The following is a 15,845-nucleotide window of genomic DNA, read 5'->3' as shown; positions in this document are numbered from 1 at the left end:
GTAAATGTTAGTCTAGTTTTAGTTTTGGTTTTGGCTTTTTCGGTTCGGTTCAGTTTTTGGGTTTTGGATATATGCCCATACTATTGATGTGGATCCAAAATAGTTAAAAATTAACATTGCAAGTCATGTCACTAAAATTTTGCAACATATTTAAAATTTAAATATTTTTTATATAAGCTCTATCTGATATTTTATATGTAATTTCAGTAAATACTATAAAATAGACTAAATAATAAATATATTTCGTTGATATAATATAATTATTTTATAAATATATAAATTTAAGTAAATATAAAAAAAAAATTAAGTTCATAGATTTGATGATGGTAAAGTTTTCAGATGGTAAAGTTTTCAGATTATTCAACTAAACATGCAAAGTTTCTACTAAAATAAAGATATGTTGTATATTAACCCAGTTATATTAAAAGCTAAAATAAAATTTGATCAATGGTAAACATGTTAGAAAATATATATGAGCTTATTTTAAATATATAACATTAAAAATAAAAGTAAAATGAAACAAAAGAAACAAAATATATTACTATATTATAAAATAAATAAAATAAAATTTGCATAATTTTTTAAAAATTATACAAAAATAAAAAAAATTACATACAATTTAGTTTTTATTTAAATCTATCCATCATCTATTCCATGCTTTACAGTTTTGTATCTACGTTTTTGAATAAAAAAATGGCCAAACACATGAAATTCTTACGAAAAGAGTTGTATGCAAGAATAGTAGTTGTTCAAGTTAAGTTAGGTTAAAATTCAACCAATCTTCTTATCCCATTGTTAAAAAGAAGGGAAAAGCAAAGATTCTTAAATGAAAAGATTAATATTTGACTGGTTCGATGACGATAGCAAAGATTCTTATGGTTTTCGCAGAATGTTTTTGTCGTCAGGGTCCAAGAGAAACATTTTGTGAGGCATAATCTCTCACTACTAAGCCAAATCACCTCTTAATTAGTATTAGATTGCACTCTAATATTTGTCCTGTCATTGGAGGAATATAATTAAGGCTAAAAGCTGAGCATCATGAAATATATGTATAAAGTGTTTTATATTCATGACCTGCACGGGTCTGTGCCCTTCTCAACAGATGCTCCACACGAGCCAATATGTAATAGAGATCACTCAGATGACTGCATTGCCAAATTTGTTATAAGAGCCATGAGAACAAGAATGGCAAGAATCCGTAGTGAGATGGTGTTTCTTTTATGACTATGCATGACTTCGACTATATTGAAAAGACATATCACTAGACCAGTGAACGCATAGAGAACCTATCAATCATATAAAAGTTTTTTTTCAATCAAGAATGCATCCAACATAATCTAACAATCTCATTTGTTTTAAATAAGCATCAGATACTACAAGCTAATGATGATAAGATCTCTAGATCACATCAAAAGCCTTAAAGAGGTAAGAGAAGGTCTCAAAACATGGTTACTGCATGCCAGTTTTTACCATAAGGATCATAGCGAGTAACAAAGGAAGGAAGCCTCTAATTTTTTTTAATTCCAATTGGGCAAGGAATCTCAAGTTCCATTGGATTGTTTCACAATTGTGCACCTTCCCTAAGACTTTATGTGGCTGTTAAAACAAATAGCCACTCTTAAAGTATATATTCGTCCAACTGGCTTAACCCCACAACATGCGTTTTTCTTCCTACATATAAGGAGCTTCTCACTCTCTCAAGTAACCAAATCAACTCCTTTCTTCAACTCATACATACATCTATCTTCCTTCTTTAACCCTAGAAAACAGATTCCCATTTTCAAAACGCTCTTTTTCAATCTTGTACTATCAATATTCATACTTATTCTCTGAATGGCTTCCAACTCCATGAGTTCTAACGCGTCTTGGACACGTAAGGAGAACAAACTATTTGAAAGGGCTTTGGCTATATATGACCAGGACACTCCTGACCGCTGGCATAACGTTGCTAGAGCAGTTGGTGGGAAATCAGCTGAAGAAGTAAGGCGACACTACGAGCTACTCATTAGGGATGTCAATGACATCGAGTCAGGGCGTTATCCACAGCCTACTTACCGTTCGAATGGAAACTGAAAGCATTTACGCTACTCAAAAAGGTACAGATCACAACTATTAGTATGCATAAGTCACCACTCAGCAATATCATACGAAGCATGCATAGGCATGCGTCTCTAGTTTCTTTTGTATCTATGTATCTTGTTTCATTTTCTACCTAGATCTGCTTATTCAAAAAAATCTTAATAGTACACACAACTGTTCGTTTGTTGCCAACTTCTAACAGTGGGACCAAAAAGCAAATCTAGTAACAGAGAAATACAAAAGCTAGTTTCGTCAAGCTCTTGCAATTGATCATTAGGCCATTATCTCCATGCCTCATGAGTCTTTATATTCATAAGAATCCATTTCTTGAACAACCTTTCATCCAACTTTCATTTGTCTTTTAGCAAAGTAAAATTAAAGTCCCACATGATGATAGCATGTTCCATGTCTCTTGTCTTTACTTTTGCAAAAATCTCCATTGCCTAAGTCTTTTCTTTTTTTGCTTAAAATTGCCTAAGTTGTGTAACAAGATTATTAGGATGCTTCTTTAGTTTTACTATCTACCTCTTTTAGTCCTTTAACTTGTAGTTTTCTTATATGGATTTTATATATGTATGCAGGTTCCTCTGAAACCAACATGGTTTCAAACCAGAAACAAACAGAGAGCATCTAAACAAATTAAGAGATATCAATGTATTTACTTCTATTTGTGTGATTGTGTTATATATACGACTATGTAAGAATCATCTATAAATCAATCAATGTGAGTTTCATATGATCAAACTAGTTTGTCGGAACTCTATTCATAATCACACAAATTGTACATAATCCAACCTAAATCTACTTTGCACCCACCTCGTCGTCCTGGGCTCTGGCGCGTAGCTCGATGATAATTTCATCAAGAGAACATAGTAGGTGGTGGTAAATAGATAAAAAAAATATTAGAAGGATTAATCTGCTATGGATCGTTTGGTTCTCGTGAGATACACGCGTCTGTATTTGGGTGGACACCTTCTGCATGGCATGTAATTTAAATATCGAATTATAAAGAACAAAAGAACAGGCAAAATCGTACAGTAATCGTAATAACTGTCCCAAAATGTGTAGTGTTAGCATTTAGCATATGTTCGCAATAAAAAGTTGCTTACTTTTATAGTAAAATAATGATTGGAGAAAGTAAACTGTGATATATTCGGGATTAGAGAAAATAATGCTTCCGGAAAATAAATCTTAATTTTTCGCCTATAACCCTATTTTGTTCTTTTATATGTAGGCTCTGATTGATATACATAATATTAACGTTGAGTTGTAATATGCATTTTGAATTGATGTAATCTGCAGTAAAAAAAAACATGATAAAACTATAAATTTATGTGGTGTTTGCAGAAGAAATATGAATTACTATATATATTAAAATAGATTATTGTAAAAATTGTTGATGTATAAGTTACAGTATTAAAATATAAATAGTAAGCAGTTATTGGAAAATAAATAATAATTAAAATAATCAAACAATTATTATTACTTATTCTATGTATGAAATTTTTAATAAATGAAAAATAAGCTACATAATGTACTATTTTCAAAATAAATATTTATTAATAAGATTATCAATTGTATACTGAATTATGCATTATTAAATACATATTTATATTCTTGAAAAAAAATATATATATATAACATGCACAAATAAGCCATAAATTTATTTCTTACAGTTTTTTAAACAAAATTTTGATTTTGGGGTAAATCAAATCATCTTATTCTTTTTAGATATCTTAAGAATAACTTATAAACGTAAAACAGAATTATTTTTTATAGAGAACTGGTATAAAAATAACAATTACTATCCTTTTAATATAAGCGATATATTGCATTATATCATATTAAAGTTAATTATCTATTTATTATGGTTAGTGGTGTTGTACCATAAAATAACATGATAATTAATAGAATATAGAATTATGTTACTTATTTCTACGTCACCACCAACTAGTAACATTATGAAATTTAGTTTTGTTCTCGTTTCTTTCTTTTTTTCTTTTTTTCTTTTTTATAAGAATCATTAAATTCTAACTACCTTAAAACATATGAGATTTTCCTTGATGTTGAGCTAACTTTTGAATTAGAAATTTTACAAAAGGAGCAATTCAAAATTGTAATTCAATAATAACATATAATAACTCAAATTTAAAGTAAGAAAAATAAATTAATGCATGATTTACAATATTTTTTAGTACAATCATAAATCAAACAAAATCAAAGTCTAACTTATATATCACCAATCAGCAATGTTCCTAAAATTTTAATGGCCTGAAGCATTTATTTAAATGTTGTGTTATATTTAAGTATTTTAATAATATTTTTACAAATATTTTAGTTAATTATAGAAATGTTTGAAAAACAATAAAAATACGTAAATCACTAAAATGTTTACTTTTAGTATTGGTTAAAATTATCATTTGTAAATTTAGTAGTTTGGATATGTTAAACATTTTGATTTCAAACTTGAAACACATGAAATATGTACTATAAAAGATGTTGACTTTGAAAATTTTGTTTAAGTACATTAATTTTAGTCTATAAAACGGTTTTAAATTTGAAACCATATACTGCACACATAAAATAATTAGTCTGATTTAAAAGATACAAAGAAAAAGAGGAGAATGGAATAAAAGAGGAGAACTAAAGATATTTGGTTGAACCATTATAAGAGAAAAGTTAATGTAAATATATAAAAAATGATAACCAAAATAATAAGTTATTAGCCTCAAAACGTGACAAAATCTTTATTATGTTCGTAGCATGACTATAACACATCCGATCAGAAGTATGTTTACAACTAATAAGTTAAGGAGAGCTGTATTGAATCTGAAATTTAAACTAATTTGATTTTAGTGGGTTTTTAAATGATTTCATGTGAATATTATAATTTGCTGTGATTTTTGTTAAACAACTCTAGAATCTCATATAAAACTATGGGATTTGAATTTTTATTTTTATAACTAAGAAATTCTTCTCAGACATCCTAAAAATATTTAAACCACTCTAAAATCTTCAACTTAAATTTTATTCAATAATAGTGGATTTCAGAGTGTTTTATAAAATGACAAGTTCAACAACACTGAATTTTGAAGTGGTTTTTAAAATCCTCATTTGAATAACAGTGAATTTTTCATTTTAATACAAATCATCTGAAACTCTTAGTTGAATACACCTCCCTAAGTCACTAGAGCAAATCATAGTTTAAATATGTGGCCTCAATTTTCTAGTATTATTATTTTTAAATAAATACACATCTGTCAGTTTAATTTTTTTTTCTCTTGATGCTTTTATGCCACTCTGGTTGTATAGCCAGGATTGGAGGAACATCTATTTCAAATGGATATTGTCTTGTGGTTCTATATCAACATAGCGTTGACATTTGACATAAGAAGAATTACTAAAATAAAAAGGAGTAAAATCACTAACAAAAAGTGAGTAAAAGATGGGTTTAAAACCAAAAGTAAAAGTGAAGATGAGAGGTCCACCTTTTGTCAATTTGATCCGTCTCGAGCATTATTCGTTTGTGCCAAAAGTGTAGTAATACACATACATACATTATATGAAAATGAGGTATACGAAAACAAAAAACAAAAAACAAAAAAAGAGAGGTATATGGCTTATTCTGTAATATTTTAGAGTACATGCTTTGTATATTCTACCTAAGTGCGCAAAATTGCGACCCATATGAACCATGAGGGAGAATTGGAATTATTCATTTTAGATTTGGGACCAGCCGGTGTTAATACCGATGGCATGGCATACATTCTTCTCAACGAGAATCCAACTAAGAAGCAATAAAACATATCCCAAGCACTAAATCACTAGTCTTACGCACCATTGATTAAAAAGTTTATAATTTTTTTAAAGTAAAGTTATAATTCGATTGGTTACATGTTGAATTAAAGTTGAATTACAATAAAAGTTATAATTTGAAGTAATTCGCAGTAAAAATTATGTGCTAGAACTGTAGATTTATGTAGTAAATTTATTGTAAAGATATGAGTTACTATATTTTTAAAATTATTGACTAGTAATATTTTTGATGTATAAATTGTAATATGTGATATGCTTAAGAATTATGAATAAAATAATAATTATATTTACTATAAATTAAATAAAATATTTACATAAAATAAAATATATTTTATGAAATTATTGAGTTAAAATAAAGGAAATATACTTTGTGTATATTCTAACAAAAAATACCTATATGAAAAAATTTTGTTTTATTTACCATTTGAATTAGCAATTACAACTATGTATATGAACAATTTTGTTTAATTCAAAAGGAAATAATAATTTATAAACATTTTTGACTAATAAGTAAATAGGTATATAATATTTTTTAAAAAAATTATGAATTGAAAAATGCTAAACGTGAGACAATCATTAGGTGTATTAAAAAAATTTAAAAATCCTAAACTGAAGTGGGATAACTAACACAAAATAAAAACTTTTAATACATTAAGGTGATGATTGTCTGGGTGGTTTTTATATTTTAGATTTTGGTTTTTGGTTTTTAGATTTTAGTTTTTAGATTTTGGATTTTAGTTTATGGTTTTTGATTCTGCAGTAGATTTTAGTTTTTAGAAAAACATGAATGGTGATTTTGGTTTTTAGATTTTGGTTTTTGTTTAAAAAATAATTAAAAAATAATTTTTTGGTTTTGATTTTGATTTTGCTTGTAGTTTTATTTTTTAAGAAAAAGTTGACTAAAGATTTATTAATTTTAATTTTTCAATATTTAATTAATTATTTTTGCTTGAAGTTGAAATAATAATTAATAACAAAATATTACTACACACATTAAATAGTACATAACTGGTAGTTAGTTTACTATTTGTTGACAAAAAAAAAAGGTTTACTATTTAAACATGTTAAATAAAATTTAATATATTTATATGTTTGCAAACTGTATAAAATTTATGTTATTCAATGGTTATAAAATAAAACTTAATAGCTGGATATAAAAAATTAAATTCCAGTGTAATAAATATATAATACTTATAACTAACAAATTTAATAAACTCTGCTATTATATTTATGATACAAAATATAGATTAAGGTATTATGGAATTAACTTACATAAACAAAACTCAGTAACTTGATTGGTAGAGAAACTTTTTGTGAGTTTTTGTCTGTTTTATAAAATGGTTGAAGTAAAGTTACATATGAAAATAATTAACTTGTTAATAGAAAAAACAAACTGCACGTAATCAATAGTAAAAATCCACAAATTGTGGATATTGGTTTCTATGTGTGAAATGGTAAAAGGGTTGAAAATCTGATTTTCCTGAAAAATAGGGAATTTATTTTTTCAAAATCTTGATTGGATAAAAAGTAGATTTTAGAAAAACAAAAACCAAAATCTACTCTAAAATCTGTAAACAATCAACCTACAATTTTTGTTTGATGTTGGGCGAAGACTTGAGTTATTAATTTATCTAAAGGGATAACTCAAATTTGTAACTCAAGTATAATACATCATAATACAAACATCAACTCAAAAAAATAAAATCAATTAATGATTGGTAACATTTTGAGTTAAAGTCCTAACTCAAACTTAATCAACTATAACACATGTCACCAATCAAAGCCTAATGGGAGTAAATTTTGAGAAGTTTTAATCATAGTAAATTTTCGGCCAGAATACAAGCTAAAGCGATTGGTGACACGTTGACTTAGTGTTGATTTATAATTCGATATACCTCGCAGTAAAAACTATGTGCTAGAAACTTTAGATTTATGTAGTGAATTCGTAGTAAAAATATGAATTACAATTTTTTATAATTATTGAGTGGTAAAGATTTTGATGTATAAGTTGTAGTACATATATATATATATAATATGAATATCAATAATAATTTTTTTTAACAATAATAGCTTAACATGTTAACAAAAAATTAACACTAATAGTTAAATTTATTTTAAAATTGACTAAATTTAAAATATATTAAATTAAGTAAATTAAATTAAACTAAAATTAAGGAAATACAATAATATAATTATGTTGATATTCTACCAAAATTTACATATATATTTACATATAATTTAATGTATGTAAAAACCTTTAGTTAGCAAATAGATTTAGCAATTAAAATTATAGAAATAATCTTAGATAGTTTAAATGGAACTAGTAGTTTATAAATGGACTAACTAGTAAACATCTATATAAAATAAATGTTCACGTGAGACAACTATGAATGCATTTAAAAAATTGTTAAAGTTTAAAAAGTAACCGTATGATAACTGACATAAAACCAAAAAAAAAACTAATTCAACTTCTAATACATGGCATTTTGTTTGATGTTGAGTTAAGATTTTGGTTATCAATTTTTTTCAAGGGTTAACTCAAAATTGTAACTCATATCTTATTTATTAAAACATAAGTCACAACTTTGATTCATGTGTGTTTTTAAAAAAAAAAAAAAATTAATGGACCTATTCCTAAAAAGTCATGTTACATTTAATCTCTAATCTTATCATTTAAATTTTGGACCTACCAGAAATTTTTATTGGGCTATCAATAACTTGTTTAAACAATAGGTGGTCCATTGGATTTATAGATAGTATAAATTAAATAGATATAATTTAATGTTGTAATATTATACCTCCATATGTTAAATATTTGTCGATGTTAACTTTTAAAATTATAAAGATTTTTTTTAAATAACAAAAATTATATTATCTAAAAATGATTAATCTTTACTACCTTAAACCAATGAAAATAAATTTTAAACTATATAGTTTATTTTAAAAATTAAACAAAACCTAAATGTTTAATTATTTACTCGATAATATAAATCTATGAAGCGAAAATTTTAATTTTTAAAAAATTTCTAAATTTGTGAAATGTTACAATATCTTTGAATATGAAAATAAAACAATATTTTACTAGTCTTTATATATATAGTTACGATTTTAACAATGAAATAATAATTCGAAAGTATATATATAGAAAAAGATACAAGTACATGTGAAAGTTTGAAACAATCTACTCAATGAAAAATATATACCGTAAATTTATTATGTTTTAAAAATTGATAGACACATATATATTATAATATATACCAATTTAGAATTGAAAACAAAATATTTATATAAAAATAAATGAAAACAAAAATCCGCGCGGTTGCGCGGATCGAGATCTAGTACAATATATCATAACCCAAACACTAATTCAAAAAAATTAAAAGTAACTTAATAAATGGTAATTCATGTCAGGCTTTGATTTTTTAGGGCTGTTACTGTTAAGACTTTTAAAATAATGGCTTTAGAAAATGTTTTGTTGCTGCTTTTGTTGCTGTGACTTTAAAAGAAAAAAATTATTTTCTAAAACTTTGAACAGCAAAGAAAAGTGAGAAAAGAAAGAAAAGTGTTGGACTTTGAGTAATTTTAGGAGTTTTAAGTAGTTTTATGAAAGCAAAAATATGATTGGTAAATTTATTGGCTCTAGGAATATTAGTTCATTGTAAAGCTTTCAAAGTCCGGAAAGTTTAATCCCCAATCACAACCTAAGTCTAAATTTTTTAAAAAATCATTTTTTAGTAAAATAAATTTAAACTAGAGCTTGATTTGCGCATCAGAACAAATGTTTATTTTTAATGCTTTATAAATAAATATTTATTTTATATAAATGATAATATCCATTTTTAAAAATTACATGTATTAAATAATTATTTAATATGACATTTCTAAAAAAAATAATTTAATAGTTTATTTTTTTGTAATAAATATACCGTCAATTGTATCATCCATATTTTTAAAATATAACCCGTGCATTCTCACATTTTCTTTTATGAGACAAAATTGATGATAGGTATAATAAAATTATTTTATGTACTAAATTTATCATGTTAAATTTTTGTACACACATTTATCATCTTGAATTTATGTTTTATGGTTGTTTAATTTGAAAAAAATATAATAAGCGAAAAAAGTTAGGATTAGACCATTTCTTAGTTGTATTAAAGTGTAATTAAGTAGTTATTTTAATTAATAATTGATTTAAGAAATAATTTAATAAAATAGGAAAAGAAAAGAATATTTAATGTTAGACTTCTTAATTATTTCAGTGGTTATAGACTTGTAAATAAATAGTAAATTTTAGGGTTAGTTTTTGTTTGTATCTTATATATTAAAATAGAAGTCATGACTTCTTTCATGTGTGATTTTTTTTTTAAATTGGACCATCACTTAGAAATTTTATTAAATGTATTTTATTAAGACTAATAATACATAGAATCTTTAAAATACTTTAATCATAATACCTTTTGATATCTTTTCATTTTAAATATAATATATTTATTTAAAAATTCAAACAAATCTGTTTTAAAAGATTTTTACAAGATCTTCATTTTCGAAATTATATTTAAATATTTTCACTAATTTCGAAATTAGTTTGAAATATCATTATACATTAATAAATTCAGTAATCATTTATAAAATGAAAAATAAAATAATTCTATAATATTTTATATATTATATGATCATAATTAATCATATTAAAAGAAAATTATTATATTGAGATAAATATAATAAAATTGTATTAAATTTGTAAATTTTATTTTCGTAAGTATAAAATATTTATGTTCAAAAATAAAATCTAATACGTTGGTAAGATGGGTTAACATTAGCAAACTATATTATACATGTATAAAAATTAATATGTATATCTTTAAAGCTTATAATATAAAATCTTTGTAACTACTTTAATCATAATATATTTTCATTTTAATATAATATATATTATATTTTAAATTTTTTAATAAATCTGTGTAAAAATATTCTAACAATAGCTTAATGTATTTTAAGTTATCGTTTATAAAATGAAAAATAAATAAATTATATCCTATTTTATCTACTTTATAGTCATGATCATGTTAAATACAATTATTATACTTAAATAAATATGATAAAAGTATATTCAATTGATAAATTTATAAATTTTATTTTTATAAATATAAATTATTTATTTTAAAAATATAATATGATGATAGAACGGCTTAAAATTAGCAAACCATATAATACATGTCTAAAAATTAACATATCTTAGACTTTTGTATATACAATAATATATTATCTAAAATGAATAAGCATAAAAAATATTAGTAAAAAGAAATCCAGCTTTGAAACACGGGTCATAATTTAGCATAAATTAAATACTAAATAATTTTCAAATATCTTTTCTCATGAATATATTAATTTGCTTGATAACTAAATGTAAATACAATAAGATAAATATATAATAAGAAATGAAAATACATATGGTTTTAAACGATTGATTAATTATAACATGTAAATTATAAAATTATTGTATTTGAAATAGTTATATAAACATTTAAGTATATGATTAACGTTAAAAATATATACCACTAATGTTTAAAAACAATAATTTATGTATTGAAAAGTGAAAACAGCACCCGCGCACAGTTGCACAGGTCAAAATCTAGTTTCTGTTTTAATAAAATAGATATTTTTGTTATTAGAAATGTTACCGATGAAAAACAACAACAATCATTCAACAAAAAAAAAAACAACAACAATTTTTTTTTTAGTTTGTGAGATCGACCTAGGGTCCTAGACACGGAGAAAAATGTTTCATAACACCGACCATTGGTTCAACCTTTATATTATATTTTTTGGTTTAAAAAATAATAAAAAATCGATAAAAAGATCGATAAATTTTTTGATTAGTTTAAATTATATATAGTACGGGAATTACATTTTTTCTTAAAAATGATAAGATATTATATTTAGTTCAGAAGAATTTTTTTGGGGCTAAAATTAGGAATTCGAAAGAAAAGTTGTAACTACGAATCATGACTCTGCTCCGAGTCGGGAGACACCACACCAACGTGGCAACCCCCTAACTACAAGTCAACATGTGGCAAATACACGACACATTAGTTTCCAGCATAACCGCTTCTTCGGTCGCCACGTAAACATGCAATAACCACGTGCCTATCAGTAACCGCCTGTCTAGTGAAAGAAAAGAATAATCTCTCCCTAGTATGAACTTCCATGGAGTTTGGAATCAGAAGCAAACCAGTAGAAAACTAAAATAACAAATCTTTTTTTTTGTAACTAAAAATAACAAATCTTGATTACAAAAATGGCAATAATAATGGAGAAGAGAACGGTAATGATGATGGTATTTATGTTGATGGTGATTCTGGCGTGGCAGAACGAATGCCATGGATGGGAAGCAGCAGAGGATATTGTCAGAAATGAATCAGAGGATTCTAAAAACGCTGCTGGAACCGTCACAAACATGGCGGCCAAGGCAACTCGTGATGCCAATGACAAAACCGCATCTTGGACTGGTTGGGTTTCTGATAAAATCTCAACGTAAGTCTATTCGATTATACCTTTTTATTATTCTTGTTTTATTTGGATGAGATCATAATCTGCAGTGTTGAATCGAAAAAGGTTTATACAGATTTGAAAATACATGTAAAAGCATGCATGATTTTTTTTTTTTGGGAATTAAGACGGGAATTTATACATTAAATAATTAGATAATGTTATACAATCATACTATTGATCCAGTGACTCTTTTTCTCTGTTCAGAGGATTGGGAAGCAAGAAAGAGGAAGCAAAAGAAGCGGCTGAATCTGCAAAGAACTACGCCTATGACAATGCCGGTTCCGCCTATGACAATGCAGGATACGCCAAGGACTTTGTATCTGATAAGGCCGGCTCTGCTTACGACAGTGCTCAAAATGCAAAGGGTTATGCGTATGAGAAGGCCACTGATGCAAAGGATATGGTCTATGACAAAGCGGGTCAAGCCAAGGATATGGTCTATGACAAAGCTGGTAGAGCCAAGGACACGGCTTCTGACAAGACTGGATCAGCCTATGACAAGGCCAGTCAAGCCAAAGACATAGCATACGACAAGGCTAGCAAAGCTAAGGACATGATTTATGATACCGCAGGATCAGCCTACGACAAGGCCGGTCAAGCCAAAGACACAGCATACAACAAGGCTGGCCAAGCTAAAGACATGGTTTATGATACCGCAGGTTCAGCCTACGACAAGGCCGGCCAAGCCAAGGACATGGCCTATGACAAAGCAGGATCAGCCTACCACAAGGCCGATCAAGCCAAGGATATGGTCTCCGACAAAGCAGGATCAGCCTACGACAAGGCCGGTCAAGCCAAGGATATGGTCTACGACAAGGCCGGTCAAGCCAAGGACATGGTCTACGACAAGGCGGCTCAAGCAAAGGAAAAGGCCGGTCAAGCCAAGGACATGGTCTACGAGAAGGCGGCTCAAGCAAAGGAAAAGGCCGGTCAAGCCAAGGACATGGCCTACGACAAGGCCGGTCAAGCCAAGGACAAGGCAGGTCAAGCCAAAGATATGGCTTATGACAAGGCTGGTCAAGCCAAAGATATGGCCTATGACAAGGCTGGTCAAGCCAAAGATTTGGCCTTCGACAAAGCTGGATCAGCCTATGACAAGACTGGTCAAGCCAAAGATATGGCCTACGACAAGGCTGGCCAAGCCAAGGACACTGTGTATGACCAAGCAGATGATGTGATTAGAATGGCTACGGATAAGAGTGATGAAGCTAAAGAAATAGGTTATGGAACATACGAGAGAGCAAAAGAAGGGTCCAAAAATGCTAAAGACGTTTCATTTGAAAAAGCTCGTGACGTTAGAGAAACTGGGGGGCAAGCGATGGACTATAGTAAAGACAAAGCAACAGACGCGTACGGATTAGGGAATGAAGCTGCCGGGAAATTGGAGGAGGAAATGTATAAAGTTGGGGAAAGGTATGGTGCAGCAAAGGATTCAACGTCGGAGAAGGCAAAAGAAGCTTATGAGAGTGCAAAGGAGAAGGCTTCTGAGGCTACTGGAGAGTACGGTGCATATTTAAGGGACCATAGTGTTGAGCTTTAGAACCGGAGAAATTATACACGTATAGGGGTTGGATGAGACTTCAGATCTTTCTCGTGAAATCTACATGGAACTGCTTTGTTTTTGTTGAAAATGCATTCTGACGGAAGTTTATATGTACTTATGGATGTGTCACACATTTAAGTTACATATATATGTACGACAATGTCTTTGACCCTAATAAACTTGTAAGAACTAAGAAGTTGAAAAGCCATAGATATTACAATTATATGGATTAATATGTTAGGAGACGTAGGGTTAATAATGTTCATATCTAATATATATACAAGATTGTCTAAAGCACCACCTTTTACCTGTTTCTGAAAATTGCACTGTAAGGATACCGCGTATTTTTTCAACAGTGAACATTCCTCGATGATTTTCGAAAATTGATCTTTATGTTAACTACCGAATTGATTTTTACTAGGATCATTAGAAAAATGGCAAGCATGAATTCAGTCTCTCGTTATTAATTTAAGAGACACTTTTCGAGCAGGCCGAGCATTATCTTCGTCGAGTGACTCTGCCTTAATTAAGCACAAACTTTGTTTTAATGAACAGAAGCAAGAAATTTGTTGAGAAGTTTGTTGTAGACAAATGGTCTGTCCAGTTGCACCAAGTGACCTCCATTTTTTATACTCTCCATGCTTGTCATTTCACCCAATTTCCTACAATTTGAAATTATTCATGGATATGAATAAAGCTAATTTTATGTAAACAAAACCGGGAGAATATTATAAGCAAATAAATATTGATTGGTAGAAACTTACCGTTGCAGATCTTTTGCAAATTCAACACTGAAGAATAGATCATTTTCACCCCACAAAAGATCTATTCTCTACAAGTAAAATTAAATATAATAAGAACTGTGTATTTTTTTTCATAAGATTTTGATAAATTATATTAATAATCATAAGTATATATCTTTTGTGCTACTAGTCATAAATGGGTCATCATAGATATGGCAACATTCAAAAGTACCAAAAGATAAGAAAAAGCTATTTTAAACTGCAGAAAAAACTCCTATACCGTATAATTTTAAATTACCTGAGGGAAACTGGGGAGTGTAGTAGTGTCATTGTTGATGATTAGAGCTTCTAAAAGTTCAGCCATTTCTTTCCTATTTGTGAACATTGTCTGTGTGGATGCAAAAGTTTGTACATTGTGGTTTTTGATATATAAATTACATAATTAACAAGTGATGTAGCGGAAGCTTTATAGGATAAAACTAGAGATCCGTTGATTCTGAGAATATCCGGAAAACTAGGATAATCACAAAGATCTTATTTAGTCCTAAGATCAATGTCTTCTTAAATTCGTTGAGATCACCAATGATCTAGCCGAAAACAAAGATTAAAGATAAATCTCTTAATTTTTATTAATCAAATCATCAACTGAATACAAACTTAAGCCTAAACGGCTATCTATACTATTATTTGCGAAGTAAATTTTTGCAACGGAGCTCTCACGTTAAAAGTTAGAGCGGTTAATATCGTTTATACCCTTAATGAATAATTATGTAAATTAGTCAAAAAATAAAAACGAATTTTAAATCTATCTTATTAAAAAGTGATTTAAAATTAATAATAAATCGTTTATACCCTTAATGAATAAATTATATAAATTAGTCGAACATAAAACGAATTTAAAATATATCTGATTAAATAAGTGATTAGAATTAATAATAATAAGAATTATCTATAATATAAATAATTAAAAACGAATTTCTATTAATACTATTATATTTATATATTATATTAGATAATTGACTATAAATAAATATAATAAAATTTTCAAAAATAAAAAAACATGTTTTAAAACATAAGATAATTCTTAGATATATTCTGTTGTTATCTGA

General features: G+C 27.5%; 3 protein-coding genes across 3 annotated transcripts in view; 2 read left to right on the top strand and 1 right to left on the bottom strand.

Annotated features, from left to right (window-relative positions):
• The first annotated feature begins 1,722 nt into the window (after positions 1–1,722).
• LOC106333096 (protein RADIALIS-like 3) lies at positions 1,723–2,815 on the top strand. The gene is made up of 2 exons (XM_013771578.1): positions 1,723–2,096; positions 2,661–2,815. The coding sequence occupies exon 1, from the start codon at positions 1,834–1,836 to the stop codon at positions 2,071–2,073; it is 240 nt and encodes a 79-aa protein (XP_013627032.1). The 5' UTR covers positions 1,723–1,833; the 3' UTR covers positions 2,074–2,096; positions 2,661–2,815.
• Positions 2,816–12,196: 9,381 nt separating this feature from the next.
• On the top strand, positions 12,197–14,053 carry LOC106330975 (embryonic protein DC-8). The gene is made up of 3 exons (XM_013769354.1): positions 12,197–12,432; positions 12,655–13,495; positions 13,583–14,053. The coding sequence occupies exons 1-3, from the start codon at positions 12,197–12,199 to the stop codon at positions 13,988–13,990; spliced, it is 1,485 nt and encodes a 494-aa protein (XP_013624808.1). The 3' UTR covers positions 13,991–14,053.
• A 484-nt stretch (positions 14,054–14,537) lies between these two features.
• The window catches only part of LOC106333510 (monoacylglycerol lipase ABHD6-like), a 7,074-nt gene continuing 5,766 nt past the window's right edge, over positions 14,538–15,845 (bottom strand). Inside the window, exons 3-5 of the mRNA XM_013771946.1 lie at positions 15,035–15,124; positions 14,758–14,825; positions 14,538–14,655 (exon numbers count right to left, since the gene is read on the bottom strand). Coding sequence (XP_013627400.1) covers positions 14,538–14,655; positions 14,758–14,825; positions 15,035–15,124 — 276 coding nt within the window. The remainder of the gene's footprint in view (positions 14,656–14,757; positions 14,826–15,034; positions 15,125–15,845) is intronic.

The sequence above is a fragment of the Brassica oleracea genome, chromosome C3 (genome assembly GCF_000695525.1).
Source record: "Brassica oleracea var. oleracea cultivar TO1000 chromosome C3, BOL, whole genome shotgun sequence".
Classification (NCBI taxonomy): domain Eukaryota; kingdom Viridiplantae; phylum Streptophyta; class Magnoliopsida; order Brassicales; family Brassicaceae; genus Brassica; species Brassica oleracea.
The sequence above is the reverse complement of the archived record's forward strand: the minus strand, read 5'-3'. Positions and strand labels throughout refer to the sequence as shown.

Coding starts and splice junctions, on each gene's coding strand:
- LOC106333096 (XM_013771578.1), top strand. CDS start 1,834: ATGGCTTCCAACTCCATGAGTTCTAACGCGTCTTGGACACGTAAGGAG.
- LOC106330975 (XM_013769354.1), top strand. CDS start 12,197: ATGGCAATAATAATGGAGAAGAGAACGGTAATGATGATGGTATTTATG. Junction 12,433..12,654: donor GTTTCTGATAAAATCTCAAC/GTAAGTCTATTC, acceptor TTCTCTGTTCAG/AGGATTGGGAAGCAAGAAAG. Junction 13,496..13,582: donor AAGATATGGCCTATGACAAG/GCTGGTCAAGCC, acceptor GCCTACGACAAG/GCTGGCCAAGCCAAGGACAC.